The 20,055-nt window shown below is 37.8% G+C and overlaps 1 protein-coding gene across 2 annotated transcripts in view; it reads right to left on the reverse strand.

Annotated features, from left to right (window-relative positions):
* SLCO5A1 (solute carrier organic anion transporter family member 5A1) overlaps positions 1–20,055 on the reverse strand; it is a 130,359-nt gene that overhangs the window by 59,959 nt on the left and 50,345 nt on the right. For both annotated transcript variants that reach the window (XM_033842945.2, XM_033842946.2), the window contains exons 4-5: positions 18,270–18,487; positions 1,376–1,540 (exon numbers count right to left, since the gene is read on the reverse strand). In XM_033842945.2, coding sequence (XP_033698836.1) covers positions 1,376–1,540; positions 18,270–18,487 — 383 coding nt within the window. The remainder of the gene's footprint in view (positions 1–1,375; positions 1,541–18,269; positions 18,488–20,055) is intronic.

Raw genomic sequence — 20,055 nt, forward strand, 5'->3', positions numbered from 1 at the left:
ATTAAGGGTTATGAAAAGTCCAGCAGCAAAGGACTCTGTACTATTTTGTTTAACTCAGCAAGCCCCTAATTTATTTGACTATGAACCTTCTTTCCAGTAACACCTCTAATATTGAAACTTATTGTGGGAAATACTGAGACCACATCTGACAGTTACATGGCTTCAGATCTAACAACAAGACAACTCGTGGTTTCCCTGTCCAAGAATTGTTGCTCAACAAAGGTTAGTGTAAGAATTAAACAAAAAATAGGATGTTCAGGATTTCTGACAACCAAATTATAATGTAATTAATTAATTACATTATTAATTAATTACATTAATTAATAATTAATGTAATTATAATCTGTAAATTTTACCTTAATATAAGCAAAACATATATTATTTAAAACCGACAGAAAAAAACAGATTTATAGGTGACAATTAAAATGTCCATAGCAGTATACTCTTTATAAAAAGATTTGCTATCATGGACCCACAACCCAGTATGTATGTATTTTTATGGGCAAAATGAAATAGAGAACAAAATGATTACCCAAATAGTTCGACTTCTCTTTCTATACAATAATATAATTTTGTCCGCTAATTTTCAGATAATCCAAGCTTGCTGGGTTTGAATGTGGAAGTGAAGGAGAAAAGTGGGAGCCGGCCATTGCAAAAGCTCTTGTAATTCTCCACTTAACCGCTTAAATATACTTTATTAATAAATTGAGCCTTAGGTAGATAGTCATTTGACCATCTTTGAAATCTCTAAGGAAACATCCAGGATATTACATGATATAATACACTGAAAATCCCAATATCTGAGAATTCATGTTCCCACATTTCTGAGCACCCAATTTACCATGGAAAAATAAGATTTGAGCACAAAGTATTATGGGTCTATGTACCAACATAAAACATCATCGAAAACAAAATTCATAGATTGCCTTTCTAACTTCAAGCACCTCCAGTAATGCAGTTAAAACGTGTTCACATTTATGAATGGAAAATCCATGAAAATGATCTATATTTCAGACCATCAATTTTTTAAAATTTAACACTTTCAGACTCATGTCAGACCATGAAAAGATTTATTCAGATTTAAGTTTGCCCATTTCATTCTTTTGAACTGAGAACCGTAAAAACACAAATATGCAAAGTTCTCCCTTTTCCAAAACACAGTTGGTGAAAATGTTACACTTCAGTACAATCTGAATCGAAGAGAAAACATTCAAAGACTTCCTCCTCCTAAAATCTGAGGTGGGGGAAGGCTGCTGTTCATGAATTTGAATTTAACACCTTGATGTTAGAACGAACTTTCTCTTTACTCATTGCATTTTAGTTTAGTGGTCAAAAATGATCATGGTTTCAAGGAGTTCTAACGGCAGTGCCTTACCAGTGTAGATGCTGGCATTGGAAGCTGGAATACCAAACTGTGACTCGATGAACTTGGGAATGAAGGTAATGAAAGCAGTTACAATGGCACTCTCAGCTGTGTATGACAAACTCACAAAAAGGAATGTCATGTTGCTTAAGATCCTGACAGCTGCTCTTGGTAGGTCTATAAAATGACAAAAATGACAAATGAATGTTATAAACAAGGGATGGAGAAGAAAAGAAAATTGAATTGCTTTTGAAATGAACTGGAAATAGCCATTCAGCAATATAGGAAAAATTGATGACTGATTAGAACTCATCCCCTTTATTAAATAGATTTGGGATTTTTTTTAGTTTTTCAACTAGGATAAGGAAATTTAATAAAGAATCTAAAAACATACCCACACACAAATATCCTTGTAAGAAATACCCCAAACCTATGACTCCTGTTTCAAAAACTGCTTAAAATAAATGATTTGCATTTTTTATTGACTGAAATAATGGTATTCTTTGTTAAGACCCTGAAGTCTACTAAATGTATAAAGTACATGCAATATAGTCCTAAATTACAGTTTCCACTTCACCCAACTAACACTTCCCTGAGTAGGCGCACTTCTGAGATGCCAGCTCTCTGGCCTGACACCCACAGCAGAGGAATTGGTACATGATATGGGACATCTGTTCTTCCAGCCTCATTACGAAACAGGAAATAATACAGCTAAAAAGGCATAAGGGATAAGGCCACCAGGTCAGACACTCCCAGGGACTTTGGTTTGGGGAAAAAACAGAAATGATCTCCAAAGGAGCCCGACAGCCCAGAGGTACAGGCTCCGTACCTATCCAGCCACCTCTCAAGGAAGAGAGAAAAGTCCCATTTTTGAATCTAGGCATTTATTCCACAGAACTTGCCATGTATATGCTTCAAGATGTATGTGCATTTTCATTACAGCGTTATTTATAAGAGCAAAAATTTAGGGGGAAAAAATAGATGTCCATCAATGGGAAACGTTTATATAAATTATGCCACAGCCTTGTAATGAAATACTATGTAGTAGTTAAAAATGAAACGGAGCTTTAGGTACTCGCATGAAAGGAACTCCAAGAAATATTTTTGTTAATGAATAAAGCAAGCTGCTGCAGAAATATATATATGCCTGTGTGCATAAATATATATATAATATTTAGGCAAAAAACAAGCTAAAACAATGGATTTATATATGGTAGAAGGTATACACTTCAATATATATAATGCCAAGAAATGCTGTGAATGGGAGTAAGATTGGGAAAGAGAAATAAAAAAAGATTCTTGTGTATATACTTTTGTATAGTTTGCATTTTGTAATGTGAATTAACTCACGTGTGTGATCTTTACATATCTTCATGGAAAAGGTAAGCTGCATTACTTCTGACACGTACAGTCTCTCAGGTATCAGAACAGTTACGCCCTTATGCTACAACAGGGTCTTTCTTAACTCTGTGCTATTAACTGTATTCCCCACAAATCCGATCGGCAAATGTCAAGCTCATCCACTGAGTGTCGAGATGAATCCCCTCCTGGAGGAAGCTGTCACAGCCCCTCCAGACAGATGGCAGTGTTCCTTCTCTGTGCTCCCACCACACGCTGTTCCTGTCCATCTATGCTCATCAGTTCTTTTGTAGCTGCACATGTTTTCCCATCTGCTTCTTTCAAGAGAATGTAAATGCCATGAAGGCAGGACCTTGGTACATCTTTGTATGCCCAGCTCCTGGCACAGATCTGACATTCAGTGGGCACTCAAAAAATATTCCTGGAATGTATTTATTTATTAACATTTTTTAATTTGTACTAAAACAATACCCATATACTTATGTGAAAATGAAGTCTGTTCCAAGGATGCCTGATTTCCTCCTGGGGAGAGACTTAGGTATTAAGGAAGCATATGTCATAAAATTCAGGGTAGTCCATGTGGTGGTGGACTTACCAAAAGCACAGAAAAATGTGAAGGACCAAATAGATCATCTTTTTTAAAGTGGGGCTCTTTAAAGCTAAAGAATCCTAAAGGGATGTAGATAAGATTATAAACTAAAAATCCCATTAAAAGAAAAATTTAAATGTGAACAAAAGAACAAGGAGGAGATATACAATACTGGCTTTATGCAGCCTATCTGGAAGAGAAATAGTTTGCATGCTTGAATTTTTCAGATAACTGGGCCATTGCCTTTTTAAGCGATAGAGCTTTGAATATTTCCTATGTATTAACTGATATTACTGGAAATCCATAGCATAATTTGACATGTTCTTCAAGATTCAAACTCATAATTATGAATAGTATCTATATGCTAATTTGTTTTAGCATATGTATATATTTTTTATACAGCAGGTTCTTATTAGTCATCAATTTTATACACATCAGTGTATACATGTCAATCCCAATCTCCCAATTCATCACACCACCACCACCTCCCTCCGCCGCTTTCCCCCCTTGGTGTCCATACATTTGTTCTCTACATCTATGTCTCAATTTATGCCCTGCAAACCAGTTCATCTGTACGATTTTTCTAGATTCCACATATATGAGTTAATATACGATATTTGTTTTTCTCTTTCTGATTTACTTCACTCTGTATGACAGTCTCTAGATCCATCCACATCTCAACAAATGACCCAATTTTGTTGCTTTTTATGGCTGAGTAATATTCCATTGTATATATGTACCACATCTTCTTTATCCATTCGTCTGTCAACAGGCATTTAGGTTGCTTCCATGACCTGGCTATTGTAAAGACTGCTGCAATTGGGGTGCAGCACTCTTTACATTGGGGTGCATGTGTCTTTTTGAATTATGGTTTTCTCTGGGTATAAGCCCAGTGGTGGGATTGCTGGACCATATGGTAATTCTATTTTTAGTTTTTTAAGGAACCTCTATATTGTTCTCCATAGTGGCTGTATCAATTTACATTCCCACCAACAGTGGAAGAGGGTTCCCTTTTCTCCACACCCTCTCCAGCATTTGTTGTTTGTAGATTTTCTGATGATGCCCATTCTAACTGGTGTGAGGTGATACCTCATTGTAGTTTTCATTTGCATTTCTCTAATAATTAGTGATCTTCAGCAGATTTTCATGTGCTTCTTGGCCATCTGTATGTCTTCTTTGGAGAAATGTCTATTTAGGTCTTCTGCCCATTTTTCGATTGGGTTGTTTGCTTTTTTAATATTGAGCTGCATGAGCTGTTTATATATTTTGGAGATTAATCCTTTGTCCGTTGATTCGTCTGCAAATATTTTCTCCCATTCTGAGGGTTGTCTTTTCATCTTGTTTATGGTTTCCTTTGCTGTGCAAAACATTTAAGTTTCATTAGGTCCCATTTGTTTGTCTTTGTTTTTATTTCCATTACTCTAGGAGGTGGATCAAAAAGATCTTGCTGTGATTTATGTCAAAGAGTGTTCTTCCTATGTTTTCCTCTAAGAGTTTTATAGTGTCCGGTCTTACCTTTAGGTCTCTAACCCATTTTGGGTTTATTTTCGTGTATGGTGTTAGGGAGTGTTCTAATTTCATTCTTTTACATGTAGCTGTCCAGTTTTCCCAGCACCACTTATTGAAGAGACTGTCTTTTCTCCATTGTATATCCTTGCCTCCTTTGTCATAGATTAGTTGACCATAGGTGCGTGAGTTTATCTCTGGGGTTTCTATATTGTTCCATTGATCTATGTTTCTGTTTTTGTGCCAGTACCATATTGTCTTGATTACTGTAGCTTTATAGTATAGTCTGAAGTCAGGGAGTCTGATTCCTCCAGCTCCGTTTTTTTTCCCTCAAGACTGCTTTGGCTATTCGGGGTCCTTTGTGTCTCCATACACATTTTAAGATTTTTTTGTTCTAATTCCATAAAAAATGCCATTGGTAATTTGATAGGGATTGCATTGAATCTGTAGATTGCTTTGGGTAGTATAGTCATTTTCACAATATTGATTCTTCCAATCCAAGAACATGGTATATCTCTCCATCTGTTGGTATCATCTTTAATTTCTTCCATCAGTGTCTTATAGTTTTCTGCATACAGGTCTTTTGTCTCCCTAGGTAGGTTTATTCCTAGGTATTTTATTCTTTTTGTTGCAATGGTAAATGGGAGTGTTTCCTTAATTTCTCTTTCAGATTTTTCATCATTAGTGTATAGGAATGCAAGAGACCTTTGTGCTTTAATTTTGTATCCTGCAACTTTACCAAATTCATTAATTAGCTCTAGTAGTTTTCTGGTGGCATCGTTAGGATTCTCTATGTACATAGTATCATGTCATCTGCAAACAGTGACAGTTTTACTTCTTCTTTTCCAATTTGTGTTCCTTTTATTTCTTTTTCTTCTCTGATTGCCGTGGCTAGGACTTCCAAAACTATGTTGAATAATACTGGCGAGAGTGGATATCCTTGTCTTGTTCCTGATCTTAGAGGAAATGCTTTCAGTTTTTCACCATTGAGAATGATGTTTGCTGTGGGTTTGTCCTATATGGCCTTTATTATGTTGAGGTAGGCTCCCTCTATGCCCACTTTCTGGAGAGTTTTTATCATAAATGGGTGTTGAATTTTGTCAAAAGCTTTTTCTGCATTTGTTGAGATGATCATATGGTTTTTCTTCTTCAATTTGTCAATATGGTGTATCACATTGATTGATTTGCGTACATTGAAGAATCCTTACATCCCTGGGATAAATCCCACTTGGTCATGGTGTATGATCCTTTTAATGTGTTGTTGGATTCTGTTTGCTAGTATTTTGTTGAGGATTTTTGCATCTATATTCATCAGTGATATTGGTCTGTAATTTTCTTTTTTTGTAGTGTCTTTGTCTGGTTTTGGTATCAGGGTGATGGTGGCTTCATAGAATGAGTTTGGGAGTGTTCCTTCCTCTGCAATTTTTGGAAGAGTTTGAGAAGGATGGGTGTTAGCTCTCCTCTAAATGTTTGATAGAATTCACCTGTGAAGCCATCTGGTCCTGGACTTTTGTTTGTTGGAAGATTTTTAATCACAGTTTCAATTTCATTGCTTGTGATTGGTCTGTTCATATTTTCTATTTCTTCCTGGTTCAATCTTGGAAGTTATACTTTCTAAGAATTTGTCCATTTCTTCCAGGTTGTCCATTTTATTGGCATAGAGTTGCTTGTAGCAGTCTCTTAAGATGCTTTGTGTTTCTGTGGTGTCTGTTGTAACTTCTCCTTTTTCATTTCTAATTTTATTGATTTGAGTCCTCTCCCTCTTTTTCTTGATGAGTCTGGTTTAGCAATTTTGTTTATCTTCTGAAAGAACCACCTTTTAGTTTTATTGATCTTTGCTATTGTTTTCTTTGTTCCTTTTTCATTTATTTCTGCTCTGATCTTTATGATTTCTTTCCTTCTGCTAACTTTGGGTTTTGTTTGTTCTTCTTTCTCTAGTTCCTTTAGGTGTAAGGTTAATCGTTTATTTGCGATTTTTCTTGTTTCTTGAGGTAGGCTTGTATAGCTATAAACTTCCCGTCTTAGAACTGCTTTTGCTGCATCCCATAGGTTTTGGATAGTCGTGTTTCATTGTCATTTGTCTCTAGGCATTTTTTGATTTCCTCTTTGATTTCTTCAGTGATCTCTTGGTTATTTAATAACGTATTGTTTAGCCTCCATGTGTTTGTATTTTTTACGGTTTTTTCCCTGTAATTCATTTCTAATCTCATAGTGTTTTGCTCAGAAAAGATGTTTGATATGATTTCAATTTTCTTAAATTTACTGACGCTTGATTTGTGACCCAAGATGTAATCTATCCTGGAGAATATTCTGTGTGCACTTGAGAAGAAAGTGTAATCCACTGTGTTTGGATGGAATGTTCTATAAATATCAATTAAATCTATCTGGTCTATTGTGTCATTTAAAGCTTCTGTTTCCTTATTTTCATTTTGGATGATATGTCCACTGGTGTAAGTGAGGTGTTAAAGTCCCCCACTATTATTGTGTTACTGTCGATTTCCTATTTTATAGCTGTTAGCAGTTGCCTTATGTATTGAGGTGCTCCTATGTTGGGTGCATATATATTTAAAATTGTTATATCTTCCTCTTGGATTGATCCCCTGATCATTATGTAGTGTCCTTCTTTGTCTCTTACAACATTCTTTATTTTAAAATCTATTTTATCTGATATGAGTATTGCTACTCCAGCTTTCGTTTGATTTCCATTTGCATGGAATATCTTTTTCCATCCCCTCACTTTCAGTCTGAATGTGTCCCTAGGTCTGAAGTGGGTCTCTTGTAGACAGCATATATATGGGTCTTGTTTTTGTATCCATTCAGCAAGCCTGTGTCTTTTGGTTGGAGCATTTAATCCATTCACGTTTAGGGTAATTATTGATATGTATGTTCCTATTATCATTTTCTTAATTGTTTTGGGTTTGTTTTTGTAGGTCCTTTTCTTCTCTTGTGTTTCCCACTTAGAGAAGTTCCTTTAGCATTTGTTGTAGAGATGGTTTGGTGGTGCTGAATTCTCTTAGCTTTTGCTTGTCTGTAAAGCTTTTGATTTCTCCATCAAATCTGAATGAGATCCTTGCTGGGTAGAGTAATCTTGCTTGTAGGTTCTTCCCTTTCATCACTTCAAGTATATCATGCCACTCCCCTCAGGCTTGTAGAGTTTCTGCTGAGAAATCAGCTGTTAACCTTATGGGAGTTCCCTTGGTCGTTATTTGTTGTTTTTCCCTTGCTGCTTTTAATAATTTTTCTTTGTCTTTAATTTTTGCCAATTTGATTACTATGTGTCTCAGCATGTTTCTCCTTGGGTTTATCCTGTATGGGACTCTCTGCACTTCCTGGACTTGAGTGGCTATTTCCTTTCCCATGTTAGGGAAGTTTTTAACTATAATCTCTTCAAATATTTTCTTGGGTCCTGTCTCTCTCTCTTCTCCTTCTGGGACCCCTATAATGCAAATGTTGCTGCATTTAATGTTGTCCCAGAGGTCTCTTAGGCTGTCTTCATTTCTTTTCATTCTTTCTTCTTTATTCTGTTCTGCCACAGTGAATTCCATCATTCTGTCTTCCAGGTCACTTATCCGTTCTTCTTCCTAAGTTATTCTGCTACTGATTCCTTCCAGTGTAGTTTTCATTTCAGTTATTGTACTGTTCATCTCTGTTTGTTTGTTCTTTAATTCTTCTAGGTCTTTGTTAAACATTTCTTGCATCTTCTCGATCTTTGCCTCCATTCTTTTTCTGAGGTCCTGGATCATCTTCACTATCATTATTCTGAATTCTTTTTCTGGAAGGTTGCCTATCTCCACTTCATTTAGTTGTTTTTCTGGGGTTTTATCTTGTTCCTTCATCTGGTACATAGCCCTCTGCCTTTTCATCTTGTCTATCTTTCTGTGAATGTGGTTTTTGTTCCACAGGCTGCAGGATTGTAGTTCTTCTTGCTTCTGCTCTGGCATATTTTTTAACTTTCCATTTATTTTCTGATATTTTTCTGGTTGCAAGAAAATTCCTTCCCCGCGATATGTTGTTTGTATTTGTTTTTACCTGCTGATATCTTATTTCCACATCCACTTTAAGTTCTTCTACAGAGCCCTTTTAAAGTAGACATAAGCTTTCAATCTTGTTCTTTTGTCATCCATTTTTTAATTTTTTTTATTTATCTTAAATTTTTAAATTTATTTTTGGCCATGTTGGGTCTTCGTTGCTGCATGCAGGCTTTCTCTAGTTGTGGCGAGCAGAGGCTACTCTTCCGTGTGGTGCGCGGGCTTCTCACTGTGGTGGCTTCTCTTATTGTAGAGCACGGGCTCTATGGGTGCGGGCTTCAGTAGTTGCATCACGCAGGCTCAGTAGTTGCGGTACACGGGCTGAGTTGCTCCGTGGCATGTGGGGTCTTCCCAGACCAGGGATTGAACCCATGTCCCCTGCACTGGCAGGCAGATTCTTAACCACTGCGCCACCAGGGAAGTCCCAGTCATCCATTTTTAAAAATTAAATTAGCAATTAATAAAATTAACTTTTCTGTTCATGTATGGTTCTATGGATTTGGGGAGGTGGTGGTTACTTTTATTTACTTTTTTAAAATTCTTATTGGAGTATAGCATGTTTTTAATTTAAACTGAGAGTGGGATGAGGGGTAGTGTTTGGTTTATTATTATACAAAGCAGATGAATTATTATTACTATAAAGCTGTTGACTAGATTTTATTACCTGGAAACTTACATTTATACCCAGGTATAAATTATAAACATTAAGTACCAACCAAACATACTGACCCATATTAATACTTTTTATAATTTTCCTGACACAGATATTTTTGGAAATAATATCTCTTCTTGTGGGGAAAAAAAAAAGGATTTATCTGAAGTTTAGTGCCCATTCAGTTTATTTTCCTTCTGTTTAAATTAGAATAAACACCTTTTTAAAAATAATTTTTTGAGGTGAAGTTCACATAACATAAATTTAACTATTTTAAAGTCAACAATTCAGTGATATTTAGTACATTCACAATGGTATGCAATCACCACCTCTGTCCAGTTTCAAAATATACTTTTTTATTATAAAAAAATTTAATCATTTATGTTCAGGGATGAGGTTGGAATTCACCTTTATTTTATTTTTTATATTTTTAAATACTTTCTAAATTTTCAACCATGAACATGCATTGCTTTTATATTCCACCCCCCCCAAAAAAAAAAAACTTCTAATTTAAAAGGATGCAGCAATATGTCATCCTCCTAGAGAAGTCTTCCCTGACTCAGGCCACTAACTTAGGAATTCCTTCTTCCTTTTTCTTCAACTTCCTCAGAAGGTATATACCTCCATTTTAAGACTTACATTTTATTATGCCTATTTTCCTTTCTAGCTCCCTTTGAGGCAAGGACTGTAACTTTTCATATATGTATCCTGAATTCTTCATCCTGTAGTAGTTGCTTAATAAAGATATTTGTGAAAGAGGAAAAGAAGCAAAGAAAGAGAAATTTTCTTAAGATAGACATTGCCAGCCACCTATCTCAATAAGTAGAATGATACTTGGGAACCAGTCTAGTCCTTTCCTGAAAGTCTTAGGTAATGCCAATTTCTTAAATCAAAATAAAATTTGAGGGAAATATCAACAGAACAAGCAAAGAAAGGTGGCTTAAGTGAACTAAGTCAAACCAGGCACAGAATTCCCATTGGGCAAAGACAAGGAGACCATGGGTAAAAATGGAAGCACCAGAGTGGGGGGTCATTGTTATGTAGAATGTGGAGATCTTTATAAAATAACATGATGCCAAAATACAGGGCTGAACCCAAGCCTCAGCCTCAAGGGCTTGGGAAAGGCCCTCCAGAGGATGGGGAGAGGGAAAGTGGTGGAAAGAAAGGCAGTGGGAGCTCCATATAATAATTATAGTGGAATCGGGCCAGGTAAGAGTGTACCTCTGGCTGTAATACAGAAGCTTCTTTTTTCCCCATCAGCTTTCTATTAATCACTTTTTCCCTGTATTTTATAATGTTTTGACATCTTAAAAAGCTTGCTGGCTGGAGAGAGACTGGACTACCAGTGCTTAGCTATAGCAAGGGCTCAGCTGGGAGCACATCTTTCATACGGAAACCAACCAATCCTGAGTTTATATGATCAGCCACCTTGTTATCTAACTCTGACACTCCAAGCCAGTATTTTCCCTGCCCTAAGCCACCCAGACAACTAGAAAGCAGCCCTATGGCCCAGAGTCGGCTGGAATCACTCAGACTAGCCAGTGGTAAGCTGTTTGCTCTGTCCTGCCTTGTCTTTCCCATGGAAACCCCAATAAGGGCTCTGCCCTGGGCTTTCCCCTCACTCCTGTCTTTCGTTTCCTGACCAGAACCTGGTGCTTCCCCTGTGGCCCCATATGGCATGGTGTGCCCCCTTCTCTTGGGAAATGTTAAGTCATAAATTCTTCTTTCAATGGCATTGACCTCTCCATACCATCACTCAGTCACCTCCGTAAATTAAAATCCTGGAATCACTTTCTTTAACATCTCTCCACGAAGTTTCCTTTACCTCCAATCTTTTAGTTCTTATTATTTATATACTTTTAAGCCTTCAGATGCATCAAAAAGCTGGTGGAAACATACCATCACCATGCAGTGAAAACCTCAATAACCTCCTTTATGGCCTGTAAATCTTGCACCCTCCTGTATATTTCGTGGACATATAGCAGATACAACTTTACCATGCCTATTACAAAGGAGCATCAAACTATTTTTAGTCACGTCTTCCTGTAAAAGCAAAACCAAAGTTGCTCTTCGTATGTAACACGGACAACACAGGACCCCAAGTGCCCCCATTTCCTGCCCATTTTCTTTGGAATTAATGATGTCCCTGGGCTCCCCCATCACAAGTCCCCATTAAAGTATTCCAGTTTCTTCCCCCACCCCACAGCATACTGACAAATGGCATTCCCTGTTTGCCAATAAAAGAGCAGAAGGAACTGGATGACCCTGGCACACCACAGTCACCTCTGGGTGAGCACACAGAGCTCCTGAACCACTTACCTGCCGACAGTGGACAGAAACGGCGGCCACTGGGCCCAGAATACATTATTAGTGGTTACTGGCCACAGTACAATCCTGCTTGTTTAAATCTAATGAGTATTTACATATATTTCTAAGTAGATACTACTCTGATGAGTAGTAGTCCCACAGTTAATTTGCACTGAGTATTTGAAAAGTGTTTTCTTTTTTAGCAATTCTTTGCCATGCCTGTTACCATCTACATTTTGCCTCTTAAGCTGAAGGTACAACAAAATAAATGTAAAAGAGAAATGAAACAAAGAAATAGATATAGAGAAGATGAGATGAATGGATAAAGAAGATGTGGCATATGTTTACAATGGAACATTACTCAGCCATGAAAAAGAATGAGATTCTGCCATTTGCAACAACACGGATGGACCTAGAGGGTATTCTTAGTAAAATAAGTCAGACGGAGAAAAGCAAATACTCTGTAATCACTTATATGTGGAATCTAAAGAGTAAAACAAAAAAATGCATATAGCAAAACAGAAACAGACTCGCAGATACAGAGGACAAACCACTGGTTACCAGTGGGAATAGGAAAGGGGGCAGGGGCAAAGTAGGTATATGGGATGAAGAGATACAAACTACTGTGTATAAAATAAATAAGCAACAAGGATATATTATGCAGCACAGGGAAATATAGCTATTATTTGGTAATAACTTTAAATGGAGTATAATCTATAAAGATATTGAATCACTATATTGCACACACAAAACTAATGTAATATTGTAAATCAACTATATCAATACTTCAATTAAAAAAAGAAAAAGAAATTCATCATATTTCCTTGAAAAGAAAGACATAGAGAAGATGTAAATAGAGCAGAACATCAAAGCCAGAGAAAAGAATTAAATATTTCTATGAGATTCTTCCTGGGCTTCAAATTTGACCCTCAGTTTCCTGGCCACCAAAGCAGAAAGTTGTATAATCATCGCTAGCAGAAACATGCTAATTTCCTTGTGGGAAACAATGCTTTTCTTAACTATGTCCTAGAGCAGTGATTCTCACAGTGCTGTCCTTGCACCACCAGCATCAGTCTCACCTGGGAACTTGTTAAAATGCATATTCTCAGGCCACACCTCAGGCTTCCTGAATCAGACACTCTGGGCTGGGGTCCAGCACTCTGGGTTTTCAGAAGCCCCCGTGGTGCTTCCTAGGTAGGCTAAGTGTGAGCACTCTGTTCTCAAGAAATAGGGTTTTATATAAAGGACACTGAGCAATGCTCTTATGGCAAATATGGGGAATTCAAGCAACAGCTTCCAATATAGGCTGCAAACCTAAAGCTAAAGTGCAATTCAGCAAAAGAGCAAAGGCAAAACACAAGAGGCTAAGATGGCATGTCCCAGGCACGCGGCTTTTGGTGATCACTCTTTGCTGAGTCAAGTATTGCCTCTAACGTATTCCATGCTATACTAGTTTTTAAAACACCTAGCAAAGAACCACATGCAATGGTTCTTTGTTCTTAGGCAACTCAAATTCAGAATTTATTCCCCCTGCCCCTCTATTCCGCTCTCCATCATCTGAGGTTGAAACCCTGAAACCGACTTTGGTACCTCCCTCCCCATCATTCCCATAGCAGTTTCCACATTCTATAAACACAACCTCTTCCTTCCCGCCTCATCATTCAATAATTCATTCTTCAAATATTTACTGAGTATCTACTAGATGGTGGGGATTTATCAGGGAACGTGACGGACAAAAATTCCTTGCCTTCATGGAGCTTACTTTCTCATTACTGAGCCTATAAATAAGATAAGTAAAATACATAGTATACTACAAAGTGATGAGTGCTAAGGAGAAAAATAAAGGAGAGAAAGAGATAAGCTTTGGAGAGGAAGGTAGCAATTTTTAAATATGGTGGCCAAGCAAGGCCTCTTTGAAAAGGGACCATTTGAAAAATACCCTGAAGGAAGCGAGAGGATGTGGGAGAGAGCATTCACCACACGGGAATGGCAAGTGCAAAGGCCCTGAGGTGAGAGTGTGCTGGCAGATTTGAGGACCAGTGATGAGCCCAATGTGGTTGAAGTAGAATGAACAAATGGGATTGCAAGAAGGATATGGGGGCAGGCAGGTAACCAGGGGTTAGACTGGGAGACCACAGAAGCTTTAAGCAGAGGAGTGGCATTTCAACAGGATCCTTCTGGCTGGAGAGTTGAAAGCAACTGAAAGGGGACAAGGAGGGAATTCCCTGGCGGTCCAGTGGTTAGGGCTCTGTGTTTCCACTGCAGGGGGCATGGGTTAGATCCTGGTCAGGGAGCTAAGATCCCATCCCGGCGTGGCCAAAACAAAAACCAATTTAGCATGCTACTGTCCTTTCCATCTGTACTAAGCAAAACCATCATCACCTCTCTCGGGCTCTGTCGGTAGCTTTCTAGCTGGGCAACCTCCTTCCATTCCACTCCCTTCCCTCCCTAATCTACCTAACAGAGTGCTTGCCAAAGGCTGCTCAAACCTCCCCACTGCCCATTTGGGCCAAACTCAGTTAAGGTTAGAACTCTCTTTGCACAATATGGTCCCACCTTACCCTCCCAACCTTACGTCCCAGGCTTCCACCATGCACATCCAACACACCAACCACAATACACTCGCTCAGCATTTTCAAATACATCACCCCAGTCTGACCTTCTTGCCTTTGCTCTCTCTGACTGGAATACCCACACCATCCCACCTCCACCTACTGACATTCTCCCAGTCTTCCAAGGTCCATCACAAATCCCACCTCCTCCATGAAACCTTTCCTGATCCCTCAACTAGATGTTCCCTCGCCTGCCTCTGGCTCTCACACCATCTTCCTTTTTGGCCATTAGCATATTTCCATCTGTACTTGTCCTGTCTCCCTCAATGGACTATAAGCTCTCTGAGGGCAAACCATGGCTCACTCATCTTCTGATCTGCCACAGCTTGGAGTACAGCAGCTTCTACAGAGTGAACAGTCATTGAATTAAATGATGACATCACCCTCTAGTGATCAATCCTCTATAACTTCCAATAGCCTCTTTAAATCAGTGCATCACCTCAGAGTAGCTATTTTACTTAGGATGATAAATATATTCTACTTGAACACAAACAAAAGTCTAGCAGAGAAAGTCTGTTGTACTTTATGTTAATGAATAATGCCAAGAAATGAAGCTTAAAAGATTAAAAGTGGACACAAAAATAAACATCTTCTTACGATTAACTGCTACCAAAAGCTTTCTATTTAGGAAAATGTCCAGGTAAAGTCAGAAGACTTTTAAAATGCTGGACCTCAAACCTCAGGAAAATTGATCCACTTAAATATTTTAGCTGTTTATTTTTATGGGTAAGATGTTGAAGCAATCAGTGCTATTCTCTTTATGGGATGGTGATGCAGACACACTAAAAATTCTACTTTCTCCTTTGTGGTGTTTTAAAAGTCTTATTCCTGCATAATTTATAATAAGAATCTAGAAACACTGAGTCAGATTTTCCCAATGTCTATCATTAAAATGTGCAGGCAGAGGGTAGAAAGTGTCGTGTATTTTCTTCTTGCGTTCTCTGCGGTAAAACTTCTCAAGGAGCACCATTCTGTATGGCCTAAATCATTTTTGTTTTTAGGAACTAAAAAAATACTAACTTGGCCACCTTTCCACCTTCTCTTTGAAGAAGCTAATATTGATGTACAGATTTCAAATATAAAATAAAGACTAAAAGGAGCCTTACTCCAAAAAACAGGACAAGGAAAAAGAAGATCTGCGAATCAAACTCAGATTTAACTCAAAATGAAATCTTAGCAACCACTCTTTCATTCAAGACCTAAATAATGAATCTCAGCTTTGGAATACAAATTATGTCAGCAATGGAATGATTTCCAGAGATTTAACTGATCTTTTTGAAAATCAGATTAAATATTAGACTGCCATTTCCTATAGGTGAAGGTATTAGAAACCAAAATGTGCAAGATATATATGAATTAATTTTAAATATTGTATTTGAACATTATTCCAATGTCATCAATATCACTTGAATAATTTTTAGCAAAACATTTTCACTTTATATTCCCATTTGAACAGGATTCCTTTCTAACAAAAGAAAGTGTCTCTGGAAGTTCCAGGTCTAGATACAATTAGAGAATCCAGTGCAAGAAGAAGTAATAAAATAAACCAGCTCTGCGTCCTAATCAGGAAGGTTGACTGCCGAAGTAAGATCCGTCATCATAATTAAGGCATAGAGTGAAAAGGTTGAGAATGTATCAGAAATACTGACGAGAAAACCAGAATGAAAATGGATTTTATAAACCAACTACCCATCACTGTCAAAAGACTCCTCTTATTCTTTCCTCTAAAAGAAAATATCCTGAACCATCAAATTGAACATAGAAAAGCTGGAGAAGCACAATTCTTAGCAGTACAAGAAGACATCCAATAAAACAGTCCATAGGTTCAATTCTGAAAAATAATTTTCAAATCCCATGATGGCTTTTACCACTTTTGAACCTGCCTGCCTAAGTGAGCTTTCCCCCAAAAGCAGGAGTTGAGTTAAGGATTCAAAGCCAAACAGTTGATTTGGGCGATTCAGGAAACACTGGATGGGAGTGCGGACATGATGCACAGGAAGAAAGGGTGGCTTACAAAGGATGTAGAAACATACCTCAGGATTGTCTCACCCATGAGGGGGTGGAGCTGGGATGTTGATCGGCCATTGGTTAAGATAGCTTTAGGGGTGGGAGGCCAGGATGTTAATTCTTTGGCACTTGAAGCGTGCAGGAGTCAAGCACTTTCCCAGACTACAGAGAAGACCTTCAGGCCAAAGAAGACCCACAGGCCTTCAGGAGGTCCTCCACCTTGACAACGGGAAGGTCCCACAGTACAGATAGGGCACTGAAATCATTGTCTACACTGGCTCCTCCAAGGACTTCATTCCCATCAACGGTTGTGTCCGCTGCTGGTATTTCATATCAGTCTTGCTCTCCCTTTTCTCTACTATCCAACAGAGCATATATTCCACATTCGAGCCATCTACCTCTAAGCTATAAAATATACCATTTTAGCTTAGCCTTTATTTCCCCCCTTGAGTCTACTTTATATTCTCTGTAAAGTAAAACTCTTAGTCTACTCCTATGTTGTGAATTTTTTAACATCAACTTTGCTCTCAACTGGGTTGTTTAAAAAAAACAAGTCACTCCCTTGGTAGTATTATGGTCCATCATGCATCCACGAAAAATGATGGACTGGTCCACAGGGCAAGAGCTACCATCCAGAGAATCTTTTATGTTATGAGAGCAGAAGAGGTAATTTTGGCAGTTCCAAAAGCACACATTGTCCCAAAATAATGAGGAGGGAGCGGGAAAGGCAAATCTAAAACTTAACTGGGAAGAAGCATTTCCAATGAAATGTCACTTCACTGCTTTGAACAAATATAGTCTTTAAAAATAGTCCAATCTAACCATTCTTAGGCTGCAGGGACAGTTCCATAATATATTAGTAACTTCCTTCTAGGCCTGAAAGGTTCCTCTTCGTCTTTACTGTGTACATAGTCAAAGTGAGATGATAATGTGCCTAGGTAAATTTACCCTAAAACAACCTTAACTGATGTAAGCACTTGATAAATATTATGCTTCATAAGTTAGAAAAATCAATTCAGAGGATTCAAGAAATAGGCAGGAACTCATGGGAATGTAGTGTTATAGGTTTCTTGGAATAAAGGGATTTATTGCCATTCAACAGAGGTATTGAATATGGAACAAAAGTGGCTTGGTTAAGATTAAGTTGTTTAGATTTGAGATTGCCTAATCTGGCTCTAATAAAGTCATTATTTTTAAGAGAGATAAGAATGAAAAAACAGACCAGTACACATCACTGAAACCCTCTGGACGTTTTTATGCTGGGTTTGGAGACCCATCCCCTGGTTGCCCTTCTCCATGGCCACTTTCAAGCTTTGACAGAGCCACTGTTGAACAAGATCCTTTCCTAGGGGTAAGTTTTATATTTATGTAAGGATCAGGCCACACTATCAAACCCACGGTTCCCTGAGACAAACCATCCATTGTATAATGCAATAATTATTTTAAAAATCAGACGTCTCTAATTACAGTATGAAGGCTTCACCTTTAGATTCTAAATCAGTGCTTCTCAAGCTATCTGTGACGAAGGACTATTTTTTAATGATTATTTCTAGTCTATCGTTACTGATACTTTTGCAAGATACATTAAAGAGGAATTACTAGAAAATGAAAAATTTAAAACATACAAAATTGAAGCCCAATTTATTATTGTTGTTATTAGATTCGACAGACCCATAATTACTCTGTCAAAAATTTTTTTTAAGCTTCTCAACATTTACTCTCAATTTCAGCCCATATTCCGTCACAGACCAGTAACTGCTGGTGGGCAGCAGTGGCCGGGGACCAGACTTTGAGTAGCACTGATCTGAAATGCCATGCACGTACTTATTCAAAAGATATACCTTACCTCTGGCATCCTTTCCAAATCCTATAGAAGAAACTTTTTTGTCCACTTCTTCACAATTGTTTGTTTTCTCCTTCATAACGTCATCGTCACCCGCAACATCAGCAGAGTATTTTTTCTTTCTCTTTTTCTTGTGTCGAGGAGGAAGCTTTTTTGGAAAAGTAAACATTGGGAATATCACAAGAAACATTGCAATGGCACAAAGGAGGAATCCACTCCACCTAAAAAATTGGGAAATGTGAATAGCATTTATGGCTTTGGTATTATGAGTGTGAACAAATTAGCAAAGTAGAAGTTTGTGGTGATAAATTTCTCCAGAGAAAACTTTTTACCTTCATCGGGTGTACAGCAGTAAGAAGTTAGACAACTTAAGAAAATATACTACGGAATCCTCCCTTTCTGTGGTATAAATGAGAAATCTACCCAGTAATTATACTAGTATTATAATGACCATTACATTCAGCAGCCTGACTAGAATTTCATTCAATTCAAGTATTTTTGAGCACATATATGTTAGTTCTGCTAATTAACATTGTTAGTCCTACGACAGTGTGCATCTTATAATAAATCAGTAGCCCATAATTTGAAGAGAAGAATAATATAGAGTCTATAGCATGCTTTCTGGACCAATACGGACACTTTTTTCTCAGATGAAAACCATTAATATCTGGTATGAAGTGTATTTCAAATTGCTGATGGCATTCAAACATTTTCCTGCAAGCACTTCAAGAACTTACAATCTGCTTGTAAGCGAGCTAAAGATATAAGAAATGATTCCAAGCAATTCCAAGAAATGCAAGAATGTACACAGTTGTTAGATCATGTGGTATAGAAGATGAATGTTATAAAAATTCAGAAGGGAAATCAATGTGTCAGACACAAAATTCCTCTGTCAAAATTTTTTTTTAAGTTTCTCAACATTTACTCTCAATTTCAGCCCATGTTCTGTCACAGACCAGTAACTGCTGGTGGGCAGCAGTGGGGACCACACTTTGAGTAGCACTGATCTGGAACTTGAGAAGTGGAACTTGAGCTCTGCAGAATCGAGATTCTGTCTTTAGACACATCTGAGGTTGCCATGCCGAGGGAACTAGGAAGTAAATACAGAGTAGATCTCTCATTCTAGTCCTGTATTAGAACATGTGTTAAGGCCTTGGGCTTTCTTGCCTGCATAATTCCCCAAGGGCAATTTTTCAGTCCCCTTTCAACCTTTTCTTAGCAAATAGAGGTCCCTGGTCCTGCCTAACAGGGTCACTAACTTTGCAACTAGGATTCCTCAACTCCAAACTCTGTCCTCAAAGTTTCCAAGTTCATAAACGCTCAGATTCTGGCCTCTGTATCAATACTTTCCCATCCATTGTTATCAGAACGCAAACAGCATTCTAAGAATTCATGTTGAATATAATGCAGTAAGAACACAGACCATCCAGTGTGCTATTTTCAAAGATACTTAACGTTATATCCAATTAAGATATTAAAGCAATCAGAAAAAGGTTTTATTTTTAGAAGACTGCTCAGGGCAGACTTCCAGCCATCTCAAGGATTCAGTATTTAATCACGAACCCAGTGCCTAACACAGGTTAGGTACTCAAAACATTTCCTAAATAAATAAATTGAATGAGATAGGTGTTTTAAAAACAGAGCCATCTGTCGGCAGGGACATAGCTGTGATAACATCTGGCCCTTTTTGTACTTGGCCACATACGAGGACTTTACTAACCCAGTCCTGCCATTATCTTTCTTGAATTTCTTTCTGCAACCTCTGCATTCAAGTCCCCTGAACCCCTTA

Source organism: Tursiops truncatus, chromosome 17 (assembly GCF_011762595.2).
Source record: "Tursiops truncatus isolate mTurTru1 chromosome 17, mTurTru1.mat.Y, whole genome shotgun sequence".
NCBI classification, from domain to species: Eukaryota; Metazoa; Chordata; class Mammalia; order Artiodactyla; family Delphinidae; genus Tursiops; species Tursiops truncatus.